A 14,766-nucleotide genomic window follows, 5' to 3' on the forward strand; every position below is an offset into this window, starting at 1 on the left:
GAAGGGAGAGTGTTGACATGTCGTGGGGTTGTTAACCAATGTCATAAAACAATATGTGTACTGACTGTTTAATGAGAAACTATTTGTTGTGTACACCTTCACCTAAAGTACAATAAAAAAAAAAAAAGCAATTCATCTAATAAGAATTCACATCTATTGCACGCTCACTGTGCATTAAGTGCTCTACACACATTGCCTCTTTACTCTGAAACAGGTCTGGCAGAGAGTTCTGTGCAGGGGCAGAAACGAGGACTCAGAAAGGGGCAGTCACTTCCCTAAGGCAACACAGCCTGCATGAGGCCTGACAGTGAAGCCCATGCCCCCCTCCCATCACCCCAGGGCCATCCCTAACGCTGTTTGACAGTGCCCTGGGTGCCCCACTCACCACCACAGGCTGCCGGAAATACTCATCCACAGCGGCACCTCGGAGGGCTGACAGGTCCACTCCATGGAAGGATGGCTGGTACCTGCAGAAAGCCCCCCAGCCCACAGCAAAGTCAGCAGCAGCAGGAGAGGCAGGTAGGGTAGCCCTACCTTCTCTCCCACCTGGTCCTCCTCCAAGTCAAGTCTTTCAGATACTATTCAAGATAAGGGAAAAACAGAAGAGAGGGAGGGCCACCTGGGGTTTGGGAGACCATCTCAGTGAAGGCCCAGGGCAGGACACATGTGGGTACTCACCAGAAGTTGGCCTTGGTGAACTGCTCCATGTAGAGCTGTTCATCTGTAAACGGCGCGAGGTGGACATCACCAATGGTGGGGAACATGTTTCCTGGGAGTTGAGGGCAGGAAGGGGTGCTGGCATCAGGGCGGGACATCCTGCAGGGTCTGGCAGAGCCTCTAAAAGGTCCCAGGCCCCCAACCCTGAGCCTTCCCAGCCCTTCAAGCATTTATTAAACAGAGTACTTAGAGCCAGTGGCCACAATGAGCACTGGATGTGCACTGCCTCACTGAATCTAGACAATGATCCTGGGAGGCAGGTGGACCTGTCATTATGTCCCGTTACTAGGGCTGGGAAGCAGGAAGGGACCTACTAGAACCTCACAGATAAGGAAGTGGTGGCCCAGGACTTGGGCACTGCTCCCATTGGCTAGGCCATTTCTGTCAGATTCTAGTCATCCACGGTCCTGCAGCCAGGGAAAGCAAAACAAAGTTGCTCCAAACAGAGAGGGTAGGGCCCAGGCTGTGGCTGTGGCCCCGGTTGCGTCTGCAGACCTTAGCTGAGGCCAGATCTTGGATAGGGGTTAGGCTGAATCCACACCACTGGGACTGCCCAGGCTCTGGCACAGACTTCAGGCTGGCGGGGTGGGCCTGTGGCCAGGCTGGTCTCGCCTGTGCCCTGAAAGGGCAGAGTGGAGGGGGTCAGGGTCCTCCATCTGTGCGACTCAACGAACAGACGGGTAAGTCAGGACCAGTGGCTGGGAGAAACAGAGCTCCGGAGGTCCTGTCCACCCTCGGGGAGCCTAGGGCTCCAGATCACCTGGCATCCAGATGTGGGCCTCCCCCACCCTCCTCTCCAGGAGAGAGGGCCTGAGATGCCTGTGGACGCTGCCTTCTCCTTGCCCGCTTCAGGCTGCACCAGAGGCTAGAAATGCTCGACTCTGGCTCAGAGGACACTCACTGGGCCACCTGCCCTGGAGGAGGATCCTACTAGACACCTGGGGGACTTCACGGGGAATAGTGCCCCCAGCCCCGAGGGTACCTCTGGCTCCTGCTGGCTAGGAGATGTGCGGCTGGGGAGCAAGCTCCCTGTAATCCACCAAAGAGCTTTCTGAGCTAGAATGAAGACCCTCTCCAGGCGGACAGGGGGAGGGCAGGTGGCTGGCCCCAGGCCTTGACCAGTGGGAGGACACTGCACTGGCATCAGAACCTGAACCCTGTGCATCTTGCTGCTGGGGAGGAGCACAGAGTGGGAGGTAATCGGGTCTAGGACAAGCCCCAGGAGCAGCCTCGTTCCTCCACTTCCCCCCTCCCAGGACATGGGGCACAGCTGCAGGGAAATGGCAGCCACCTCCCGCCTCTAGGAGCAGAGCCCCAGGCTGGCCCCTGCAACCTGGATCCAGGGAAGGCAGAGGATCCAAGTGGTTGCTTCCCCACAGACCAGTCACTCGGCTGCCATGGCGCCTCACCAATCTGCCTGCTTCCCGTGCTCTACCCCCTGCCTGCTACCCTGGCTGGGAACCTCCTGTGCCACATGTACATATACACGCAAACAGATACAACCCCTTCCCCGAACAGAAACACTCACACATAGACATATACCCAGACCAGAGCAGAGAAGTGGACACACAGTGACAAAGACTGGCAGATGTTCAGGGCTGTGCACAGCTGCCCAGCGACATAGATACACAGATATAAACAGTCACCCAATGACTCAGAAGCAGACCATACCCAGGCGCATGGACAGGAAAGCATGGTGACATGAACAGGTGACAGATGGGCAGACTAGGCAACTGCCATCCCCCACTCACCCAAAGTCATACATATAAAGCAACCGCCCACTCACACATACACACATACAACCTCCCCACCCTCTCTCTCCCTCCTTCACACACACAGACACACACACACACACACACACACACAGACACACACATACACACATACACATGAACCTCCACCCCATATCTCCTTGACTCTCAGGAGAGCGGAGACCTGTCAGGGCAGTACACGCAGGTAAGGGAAAGGTTTACAGTTGAAGGATGAGGAAGATAGATCAGCTCCTTCAGGGAAACTGCCTGCCTCAGGACACAACTACATTCTTTGCACCCTGTCACAACCCCTATCCCAAGCCAGAGACTGTCCCTGGGGGTCAAGGCACGTGATGGAAGGTATAACCCCGAAGCTCTCTGGGGTCCTGAGGGGGCCGCTCGGCACCCAGACCGGGAGGGGTTAGGCAGGCAGATATCTGGCCTTGTTTGGGACCCAGGTCTTCTGAAGCTACAGCAGCTGGGGTCAGGTTGGGGAGCCGGGGGCAAAGGCCCAGAGTCCCCTTGCTCACTAAGCCCCCAACACAGGCGAGGAGGGAGCTGAACTCCAAACATGCTGGTGGGTGCACCCCTGGCCCCGGAGCCCAGAGAGCCCCCAGAACTCCCAATGACACAACCCGGCACTGCCTGGCAGCTGCCCACACGCCCCTGTGTGCTGCAGGGACACTCACCACTGGGCTTCAGATACTTTTTGGCGTGGAGGTAGCTCTCCAGCATGCGCTCGTTGAAGAGCATGTAGCCCATGGGCTCCGAGATGATGATGTCCACCTGCTCGGGGAGTGAGACCTCCTCCACCTTCCCAGGGATGACCACGATGCGGTCGGTGAGGTTGTTACTCTTCACCAAGACCTGCAGGCGGGCAGGCGGGCCAGAGGGGTCATGGAGAGGTCCCTGCACCTATCCTCCACAGGGTCCTCGCTGGACCCCAACGCCAATGCAGCCCTCCTCTCGAGGGAGGGCCTCCATCCATATCTGGCCACCAAATCCACCTTGCCCTCCCTTATAAGCACCCTACCATCCACCAAGAGCCCTCTGCCAGGGCCTCCCCTGTCGCAGCCCCTGACCCTCACCTCTACCCCACGAGGGCAACTATCACTGGGAGTTGAGACGGGTACAAGTACACTTCGCAACAGCCACTGAACTTAGAGCTGGCCATATCTCCTGACCCTAGGGTTCCATGGCTAGGAATTTATCCCACAGCCGGTTGCCCGCGAGAGCGGGGACACATGGTGAAGGGTCGGTGCAGCATTGTTGGTAATGGAAAAAATTTGGAAACAGGCTCAACGTCCATAAATAGGAGACTGGCTGAAGAGACAATGGTGTGTCCAGCCACTAAAAGAATGAGGCAAGTCTTTAAATCATGACCCAGAACAGCCCCAAGACACAGCAGAAAGGGAGCAAAGCAAGGTGCAAGATGGCACTATGCTGCCACTTCTATGAGAAATGGGGGCAGGGTGGGGGGAAGTACGTGTCCACTGATAAATCCATGGTATCTCTCTAGAAAGATTTTCTGTTATCTGTCTCCCTCCAGGGAGGGGTCTAGGTGGTTGGGAGCCAGAAAGTGGGGAGAAAAGCATTCTCACTGTCTACCCTTTCATAACTTTTGAATTTTGAGCCTTCTGAAGGAAGGTTTGAGTGCCAAAAGAAAAAGGAAAAAAAAAGACGACACTCAAACTGATCAAACACTGTTGTCCACATTGTGGCGATGTGAACAGTGGGGCCCAGGGAGGTTGTGCTGCTCACCCAGGGCTGCCCAGGCTGCTGTGTGACTTCACAGTCCACCCCCTGCAGCACGAGGCTGGCCAGCCTCCAAAGACCCCAAGTGGCCCCTGAACCCGGCAGACGTCCAGCCAGTCATGGAGGTGGCACTACCTCAGGCCCAGGAAGCCCCTCCTTCCCACGAGCACTCTGGTTTGGGACAAAGTAGAGACCAAAGCGTAGAAGTGACATCCTTAGGCTCCCTGGACCCAGGGGCCAGGCCTCCTGAAACCCAGAAGGCCTTCCTTGAAAGGACCTGGGCTCCTGGCAGGGCCACCCACCCCCCGCCTGACTGCTGCCAGGGTGCAGGGCTGAAGGACGTGGGTGAGCATGGGGTGGGGTCCCAGCCGGCCACTGACCTCTGCATGCTGGGCCATGGTGCTGGCCTCCACTGCGTAGATCTTCCTTGCTCCAGCTTGGGCCGCAAAAAACGAGAGGATCCCAGAGCCACAGCCAACATCAAGAACAATCTGGGGCGGGGAGATGAGAAGACACTGGTGAGGTGACAGCAGCCGTACAGTGCTCACATTTACCAGGCTCACTCTGGCCAGGCTGACTGAGCAGAGTGCTCTCCGTGCATGACTAGATGGTTCAAAACCGTTCAACACAGTTGATGTTCTTCCTGCTCAGAGAGGCGAGGTCCCTTGCTCAGAGTCACAGAGCTGGTGAATGGTGGCACCAAGGGTTACAGCCAAGCCTGTCTTCACTCTCAATTTCTGCCCTGCACAGGCTCTTGGTCAAAATAAAGGAAGATGAAATAAATAAGACTGAGCCATGGGCCAGGCCCTGCCTAAGCACCTGAGCTGTGTCACCCCACTGACTCCTGGGGCCAGCACTGGAAGGGAGAGGCTGCAGCGGGGCTAGCCTGCACAGGTTCCCACAGTGAGGAGGCAGCCCCTGGGCCTGGCCCATGGCTAAGCCTGAGTTCTCGGCCTCAGGTGCCGCCCTGCAGCTCGCTGCCCCTCAACATGGGCCAGAGGCCACAGGTTGGAGTTTGAAAACCACCTGCAAGCACGTGAGAGCCCCATGTTCTGGATGAGAAGGCAGTAGGACAGGATTTCTAAAGGCTCATTATTGGACCCGTTTCAAAAAGGCAACAGTTTGGGCTGTGAACTGTCTCCGCAGAAAGGTGAGCACCCCGCTGTCACAGTGTCCCCGCAGCTTCTCTGGGAATGAGTGCTCACCAGGCAGGGACACCTCAGGGTCCTGCAGCATGACCACTGAGGCTCAAGTTGGACCAGCCAGGCCCATAAAGCGGACATGAGGCAGCAGCTCTCTGGGGAAAGCTCCCACTCGGCCTCCACCCTGTGGCTTCAGGCTGCTTGATCATCTGGGGTGAAGGGCATGCTCCCCCTAAGCCTGTGCTGTAGCCAAGAGGTGTCGTTCTGGCCTCTGCAGCCCTCACACGGTGAAAAGGGCCCTGGGGGGTGTTGGTGGCAGTGTCTCCTGGCTCCATGCTGACCCCTGCCTGGAGAACAGCCAGCGGCTCAGCTGAGGCAAGTAGATGCCGAAGCCCTGGGGCAGCTGGACTCCCTGTCTGTCTTCAAAGAGTCCAGGCAGTGTCTGGTAGAATGTCCCGTGTTCTGGATTTTGTGACTGTTCACTCATGAGCAGAATCAGGACTGATGTTTCTGGCAGGAACATGGCAGAGGCAGTGATGGGCAGAGCACGTGATGGGCATGAGCGTGCCAAAGGAGGAATGCTCTGGGCGCAGTGCCGGGCAGAGTGCTCATAGCTAGGGGAACGCCCCAGGGTACCTCTCAGAGCTCTAGCTGAACCAAGACATGGATCTCCATCCTGGGAGAGCTGGAGGGACTTCCCCGAAGGAGGAGGCATTTCCGGGACCCCCAGCACTACTCTAGCATGGCTCCAACCAGCGGCCGGGAGGAAGGCGGGATGCCAGGAGGGCAGACAGCAAGGTGCACAACAGCGCTGCTTGTCAAAACTCCTCCCCAGGCCACAGGGGCCCAGGGACTGGGACCCAATGCCCTGAGGGGCTTCTTGCACTGCAGGAGGTGCAATGCCATGGCACTAGATGCGGCAGGTCCTCGTGGACCCAAGATATGTCCAGGAAAAAACCAGGCTCCAATGTGGTTAAAAAGCAAAAACAAACTCTGGGCAACAGGACACGTGAGAAGTAAACTTCCACCTTTTAACATACGTACTGTGTACTGACTCTTCTCCCTTTTTTATCATGGGTCTACGTTACTTCCACCGCCTGTCTGCGAGTCTGTCATACTGTGATGGCGTGTGTGTTCCTGGGATGCTGGAGGCTCTGCCACCAGTATTTCAAATACCAGCAGGGTCACCCATGGTGGTGGATGGACTTCAGCAGAGCTTCCAGACTACGACAGACTAGGAAGAAAGGCCTGGTGATCTACTTCCAATGAAAACCCTATGGATCACAACCGAATACTGTCCAAAAGAGTGCTGGGAGATGAGCCCCCTGGCTGGAAGGCACTACACAACAGTTCCAACAATGGACCAGGCAACATTTTGTTACATTGTACGTAGGGTTGTCATGAGTCGGAGCCCACAGCAACTACCACCACCACACTTGACTTGAGAATATTAAAAAGATTTAAAAGGAACTAGGGAAGTGAGTGAATAAATTACGGCACATGCACGTGGGGAAATACTATACGAGAAAGTATTGTGACACGCGCATTGATGTGAAAGATGTCCCAAGACACTATTAGGTGGGGACAAATGTTTTGCAGGAAAAGTATGCTTAATATAATCTTGTTTTTTAAAAAAAAGGTATATATATATATTAAATTTAGTCATTCTGAAATATATGCTGGGATACAGACAGGGAAGATGTGGAAGAAGAGACTTTATACTGTTGGCAGTGGTTGTTCTGAAGAGATGTGCTAGAGGCCTTTCGTGCCTACACTGTACACACTGTGTTCAGAGTTTTTATAATGAGTAGACTTTACTTTTGTAATCAGAAAAAATAAAAGATAAAATCAATGATCAAAGAAAAAAAAGCAGAGGTAACTGACTGCCTGAGGCAGGCGGGGGGGAGCTGAGGGAAGGGGCGCAGGAGGCCCATGACTGCAGGGAGAAGGGGGAGGAGGGGCCCAGCAGCTCCGCTCAGCCTCCCTGGCACTTCCAGGGCCCTGGCCCTCCCACTCGCCCTCAGGCTTGGCAGCCGAGGCCTTCAGGGCTTCAGTCCTCACACACACTGGTGCCCAGGCTTGGCCCTCACCTTGTCCTTGAAGTCAGTGTGGTTCTGCAGGATCGCACGCTGGTAGGTGCCTGTCCGCACGTAGTCCTGCATCATGTTCTGCTGCTGGGACAGGTAGCCATAAAACTGGAACAGAGACACACCAATGGCAGCAGGGCACGCTGTGGCACAGAAGGCCCAGGCCCTGGTGGCCCTGCAGCAGAGGGGGGTCATCTGGGGCACAGACCTCACTTGGGAGGCTGCAAGCCTTCTGCGGGCCCCCGGTGGCTACTCCAGGAGAGGGAGCAGGGAGCTAGAGGGCAGCCCGCAGGAGGGCCACTGCCACCCTCACAGCCACTGTGGCTGGAAGGACCCAGCTGCAGGCTGCCTGGACCTAAATGCCACCCAGGAGAACTCAGATTTGCCACAGGTGGGGTTCTGGGGTCCGGGGCCACCTGCCCCATCCTAGGGGCCCCAAGAGGAGGAGGGGCAGATAAACAGAACCCTAGAACTCAAGAGCGCCAGGCAGATGAGGTGCAGTGTCTCTCTGTAAGACAACAGGCAGTCAGGAGGCAGCGTGGCACCTGGGCAGGGGCACAGGCTTTGGCATCAGGCAGACCTGGCTTCCCATCTTGGCTCTTTTGCATAATAGCTGTGTGACTTGGAGCAAGTCACTTAACCTCTCTGAGCCTCAGTTTTCTCATCTGTAAAATGGGGACAATAACAGTACTTACCTCCTAGGGTTGTTGGGAGAATTCAGCTGCTTCTGTACATGTAAGAGAGCTTAGACCAGTCCCGGACATGTGATACTGTTCAATAAATTTTAACTGCTCTATCATTATCATTGAAAACTCCTGTGAACCTGAGCTTCCTCTGCAATTAAATCCTTCCAGCAATCCTCTCAGGCAGGCACTTGCATCATTTCACAGATGAGGAAACTGAGGCCCAGCAAGTCTAGGAGATCTGCCCAAGGTTACGCGGCTAGTAAGGGGCAGAGCCAGGGCGTGACTCAGGTATGCCTGTCCCATGCTTTGAGGAGCCATGGTGCACCACTGCCTCCTGCGGGCTGGTGGGATGGGGCTGTTGGTGAGGAGCCTGGTGTGGGTAGGCACCACACCCACCTGGAAGTACTGCACAGCAGAGGACTCCTCCGTCCGCTCACTGAACACGGACCGCTCCAGGGTGTGGCCCCGGCAGGTTTTCAGGATGTTGTAGAAGGAACAGAAATCTGGAAGGGGAAGCCAGGTCACTGAGGGGTGGTCAAAGACCCGCTCTAGGAAGCCAGCACAGATGGCCATCCCAGGCAGTGGGTTCGAATAGGCCAGTGGCCTTCTTCCTGTCTGGCTACACATCCTGACTTATCTACCTGGAGCATGTGGGACTTGGTGATTTCTTTTTCCCAAAAGCAATGTTAACATGTAAAGGAAAAGAAGAAGGGCAGTCAGGCCTGCCAACTGGTAACTGACACAAGGCAAAGGCAGGTGTCTCACGCTCTGGGGTGGAGTGTACTTGTGGGTCTCATGGGACTGGGTCTAGGCACATCCTTGCTAAAGGGCAGGGGGCCAAGCCTGGAAGGGTGCCTGATACTGACCCGGGCTGCAAACCTCTAGAATCACCCCAGCAGCAAACTACTGCACGTCCGCCAAGAGGCTCACGGCAGGGAGCGTGGCAGTGGACACAAGAGGCGCAACCTCAAAGTCTGGATCGGCCACAGAGAGCACATAGAGAACAAACCACATCCCGCCCACAGGAAGGAGGGCTATGCAACCCTTTAAAATGATCCATACAGATCAGCACAGGGATGACTTCAACATCACAGCAAGTAAAAAAAGAGAACGGTATTAATAATATGATCTTTAAAAAAAATTAAATATTCATAGAATAGAAAAAGACTAGAACTAGAAGGATTTATACTACCAACTGTTAATGCTTAACCCTGGCATGTATTTTTTTAAACAGTGAATTTTGATTATTTATGTACTTAAAGAAACAGATTGCACCCGTAACAACGCCTCAGCCAGAGGACAGCCCGCCGGGCCCAGCCCTTTCTGCGATGCCGCATGAGTAGCCTGTCCAAGGCTCATCTGGGCCCTGGAAGACACCTCTGTGGGGGCATGGAGACAAGGTAAGAAAGCCTCCTGGGAAAAGCTAGAGACGGCCAAACTCTCCAATGTCACCTCTCCACCGCCCTCGTCCCTGCGCCGACCAAAAGACTCCAGTGAGTACACCCTTTGCTCAGCCTTCCATCTCCAGCCCACCTCCACAGCTAGCGCCCACCTCATCCAGTGGCATGCATGCCTGCCCTCCACAGCTCGCCTCAGGCATCTCGTGGGTCCGCTCGTGCCCCCCAGAGAAGTCAGGCAGCCTTCTCTCTGCACTCAGAACAAATCCTCCGCCCACCTCTAAGATCTCACCACTCTGCATCAGCTATCTCTGGCCACAGCCTCACTTCCCTGACAAGCTCCCTCAGGAGGCCTGGGAGCTGCTGGGACTGCGTGGTCAGGACAAGCCTCTCGGGGGAGGGGACAAGGAACCAGTGGGGGCGGTGGGGGGGGTCTGGGTAGAGTATTCCAGGCAGTGGAAATGGATTCTTACTGTGAGTCTATTTCCATGTGGGAATGTGCTTTTTGACCTTGGGTTTGGATTGGGCCATGCTTTAACCAGGCCCCAGAGGCCCCTGTCTTGAAGTCCCAGGGGCAGAAGGGACTCACCATTCGGCGTGGCAAACTGGATGAGGACGCTGTTGCAGCCCAGGGTGATGATGAAGGACTGCTTGCCCACACGGCTGCACTCCGTCTCTCGGGACACAGAGCACTTAAACACACACACATCTTCATCTATGAGAGAAGAGAGTACTGATGTGAGGTGGCAAGTCCCTGGGGCTGACTTTGTCAAGGCCGTGCCCCCGCCCCCTCACCCTCCCTTCTCTCACCAGCCCCCAGATTCTTCCTGGTACCTCATAACCTGCCCTCTCAGCCTGTGCCCTCAAGAGCTCACTGTCTAGGTAGAGGACAAATATCCAAGGTCCTGGCTGAGACCAGGAGCCCAGGTGCAGTGGGGCCCAGCCTGGGGGCTGGGAAGGCCACCCAATGCAGGACACCTCTGCCAGAACATTCTTTCGGGGAACACCTCCTGGTGCCAGGCCCCGTGGGTCCACTGGGCATAGCCCTGGTCCCCAAGGAGGCACAGGCAAGAAAAGGGCAACCACGACAAGGTCAGAGGGGCTACGGGAACCTGGCAGGGCGCCCGGGCCTAGCTGATGAAGTCAGCCATTCATTCTACAAACCTACTCTGTCACATGGTGGGTTTAGTGGGTGTGACCAAGAGGTGTGTCAACGAAAGAATTCCCTGAGGTGCCTCTGCTTTCTTTAGCTGAGCCCTTTCATCCTTGCATTTCCATAGTGTGAGGTGTGAACACTGTGTGGGTCCATGCCCCACCTATGCCTCTTACTTAGTGTGTGATGTGGGCAGCTCACTTAGCCTCTCTGAGCCTCAGCTGTCCTATCTGTCAAATGCGGATGATAGTGGGGCAAGGATCCAGTAAGTTCTTCCCATTGCCGCTGAGTTGATTCCAACTCATAGTGACCCCACAGGACAGAGGAGAACTGTCCCATAGGGGTTCCAAGGCTGTAATCTTTACGGAAGCTGACTGCCACATCTTTCTCCCAGGGAGCAGCTGGTGGGTTCAAACCGCTGACCTTTCAGTTAGCAGCCAAGCACTTAACTACTGAGCCACCAGGGCTCCTCAGTAAGTTCTTACATACACTCATTAGAGTGTCTGGCACACAGGAAGCACTGTATCAGAGTGCCCATCATTAGCTTCATCATGATAAGTCATTCACTCATTCAACAAGCATGTGCTGCACCCCCCCTTGGCCACACAGGGCAAACCAACACGATGTGTGCCACCTGATGCGTGCAGCAGAACACAGGTAGCACCTGTGCAGTACTATAACCCAAGCAGAGTCACAGGAAACAACAGACAACTCCAGACTGTGGGACATTCTGCAAGACAGCCTGCCTGCCAATGTGAGGAGAGACAAAAAATCGCTGGAATTATTCTAGAGAGAAGGAGACTAAAGACAGTAGGCCATCAAATGCAGAGTGTGATCCTGGACTAGAGCCCAATTTAAAAAGTTTAAAAAGCTATAAAAGGCAACCGGAGGAATCTGAGTATGAACTGTACATGAGGTGATTTTAAATTGTTTGGATGTGACAACAGTATTGTGGTTCTGAAGGAGAACGCCATTGTTCTTGGAAGACACATGCGAAGTATCTGGGGTGAACTCTCATGATGTCTGCAACTGGCTTTCGAATGTCATCAAACAAACAACGAGATACAGGCTCAGAGAGAAGCAGGAGTGCAAATGTGGCAAAACGTTCCCAATCACCCCAAACAGCTAAAAAATACAGTTGAAAATGAAGAACGAAACTGGAAGCGTCACACACTTCCCAATTTCAAAACTTACTACAAAGCTACAGTAATCAAAACAGTGTGGTATTGGCATAAGGATAGATACACAGACCAATGGAATAAAATTAAGAATCTAGAAATAACCCATACATCTTTGGCCAAATGATTTTTGACTACGGTGCCAAGACCACTCAATGGGGAAAGAACACTCTCTTCAACAAATGGTGCTGGGACAACTGGATCTCCAAATGCAAAAGAATGAAGCTGGACCCATACCTCACACCACATACAAAAATTAACTCAAAATGGATCAATGATCTACATTTAAGAGTTAAAACTATAAATCTCTTAGAAGAAAACACAGGGATGTAAATCTTCATGACCTTAGATCTGGCAATGGATCCTTAGATTAAAAAAAACCCAAACCTGCTGCCGTCAAGTTGATTCTGACTCATAGTGATCCTATAGGGCAGAGGAGAACTGCCCCAAAACAAAAGCACACGCATCTAAAGAAAAAATAAATTGGACTTCAGCAAAATTAAAAACTTTTGTGCATCAAAAGACAACTACACCAAGAAAGTGAAAGGACAACCAACAGAACAGGAGAAAATATATGCAAATCATATCGAATAAGGATACAGTATCCAGAATATATAAAAAACTCTTACAACTCAACAACAAAAACAACGACTTAATTTAAAAATGGGCTAAGAACTTGAATAGACAATTCTCCAAAGAAGATAAACAAATGGCCAACAAGCACACGAAAAGATGCTCAACTTCATTAGTCATTAGGGAGATGCAAATCAACACCACAATACGGTACCACGTCACACTTACTAGGATGGCTATAATTTAAAAACAAAAATAAAATGGAAAATAACAAGTATTGGCCAGGATGTAGAGAAAATGGAATCCGAGTCCACTGCTGGTAGGAATGTAAAATGGTGAAGGCACTGTGGGACAGTTTGACAATTCTTCAAAAAGTTTAACACAGAATTACCATATGATGACCCAGCAATTCCACTCCTAGGTATACACCAAAAAAAAAGAAAAAAGAAAACAGGTATTCAAGAAAATATTTGTACACACATATCCATGGCAGCATGATTCACAATAGCCAAAAGGTAGAAACAACTCAAATGTCCATCAACAGATGTCTGATAAACACACCAGCGGATACTTGATAAACAAAATATGGTATATCCATACAATGGAGTATTATTCATCCATAAAAAGGAATAAAGTACTGATATACTACATGTGGCATGTACAATGTGGCTGAACCTGGAAAACATTATGCTAAGTGAAAAGCCAGATACAAAGATCACATACTGTATGATTCCATTTGTACTAAATATTCAGAATAAGTAAATCCACAGAGACAGAAAGTGAATGTGGTTGCCAGGGGCTGGTGGGAGGGAGGAGTGGGGAGTGGTTGCTTGATGGGTATGGAGTTTCCTTTTGGGGTGATGAAAATGTCTTGGAACTAGATAGAGGTGGTGGTTGCACAACAACGTGAATGTATGAAATGCCACTGAATTGAACGCTCTAAAACGCTTTACGTTATGTGAATTTCACCCTAAAAAATAAAAAAGAAGTTCCCAACTGTTGAGTCCAGATAAGGGCCCATAAGTGTTCACTTGCTCTCCTTTTGTGCAGTCTGAGCACTAGACATTGGCAAGGGCCAGGTTCTGGAGGAGGGCTCCCTGGGCCATGGCCAGAGCTCTGCCAGACCCCCTCACATCCCAGGAGCCAGGTGCTACCCTTTGGGGGGTGGGGTAGGGGGGAGCGCATGGCGCGAACCTCCTGACCATGGACAGGAGGGAAGAGGATACTGACAGGTGACTGCTTGGGCTCACAGCCACATTGCACCCATGGGGACACAAGACAAGGTGCTTCCAAGTAAGTGCCAGTGAGGGACCCCAAGCCTTGGCAGTATGCCCATGCCCACACCCCTCCTGGGGCAGGAGATAAAGCCAATCAATCAGCTGTGCCTGGGTGATAGGGAGCAGACCCAAGGAGGGCCACTGTTTACGAAGCAGCCTGGCAACCCGACCAGTTGCCTTCAGCGTCCCCCTCCAACCTGGCGCCAGGCGGGCGACCACAAGGATCTGTGGCCAAGGGAAGCTTGGCTGCATCCAGCAGGGGCTGGGCTTGGGCCAGGGAAGTCGGCGCTGAGGGACAGTGATCTGTCCATCATATCTGCAGCAAAGCCCACGGGACCAGCATTTTCTGATTGGCATAGCTATACACCAAACAAGTTCTTGGCATATAGGAGACACTCAGTAAATGTTTGACAAGCCAAAACAAAGCTGGATCATGCTCCTCCCTGCTTGTAAAAGCCTCCAGGACAAGTCTGTGCTCTCAGACTGGCAGTCAAGGCCCTGCATGACCTGCACTCATCCTCACTCCTCAAGCCTCTCCACCCCCAGCCCCTTCTCCAAGGCCACCACACTCCACACCCCAAATGGGCCAGGTTCCAGGCCCTTGCACATGCTGTTCCCTCTGTGGTTCCATTCTCCCCTTTCCCCCTCCCTCCCTCCATTAGGATGGGTCCTTAAATGGTATTACTATGTCCCTTCTAGTGGACAAGTGGGCTTGGCTCAGTGTCTGGTCCAGGGTGACTTGCAGTCAGATAGAAATGTAAACTTGCCTCCCGGCTCCCGAATGGCACCCCAGGCAGGGGGTCCTGGACCCAGCAGAGGCAATTAGGATCCCCTTTGGCTGTGGTCCTGTCCAACCAGGAAACTTCCCGGCAGACTCAAAGGTTGGTGCCCATTCTTTCCCGTCACTTTCTTCCTCACCCAAGTGTGGGTGAGCCATGGAAGGGGGGGGGGACTTGAGGGCGAAGCAGTTCTTAGAGACCCCAAGCTTTAGAAAGGTCCTCCAGCCCTCGAGTGTCTCTGTGTCCCACCTCCAAGCACTAACCCAGAAAT

General features: G+C 53.1%; 1 protein-coding gene across 1 annotated transcript in view; it reads right to left on the reverse strand.

Moving 5' to 3' along the window:
* CARM1 (coactivator associated arginine methyltransferase 1) overlaps positions 1-14,766 on the reverse strand; it is a 43,573-nt gene that overhangs the window by 6,345 nt on the left and 22,462 nt on the right. The window contains exons 2-8 of the mRNA XM_023733189.1: positions 10,125-10,250; positions 8,535-8,641; positions 7,456-7,560; positions 4,604-4,714; positions 3,158-3,335; positions 679-769; positions 386-467 (exon numbers count right to left, since the gene is read on the reverse strand). Coding sequence (XP_023588957.1) covers positions 386-467; positions 679-769; positions 3,158-3,335; positions 4,604-4,714; positions 7,456-7,560; positions 8,535-8,641; positions 10,125-10,250 — 800 coding nt within the window. The remainder of the gene's footprint in view (positions 1-385; positions 468-678; positions 770-3,157; positions 3,336-4,603; positions 4,715-7,455; positions 7,561-8,534; positions 8,642-10,124; positions 10,251-14,766) is intronic.

The sequence above is a fragment of the Trichechus manatus genome, unplaced genomic scaffold (genome assembly GCF_000243295.1).
Source record: "Trichechus manatus latirostris isolate Lorelei unplaced genomic scaffold, TriManLat1.0 scaffold00057, whole genome shotgun sequence".
Classification (NCBI taxonomy): Eukaryota; Metazoa; Chordata; class Mammalia; order Sirenia; family Trichechidae; genus Trichechus; species Trichechus manatus.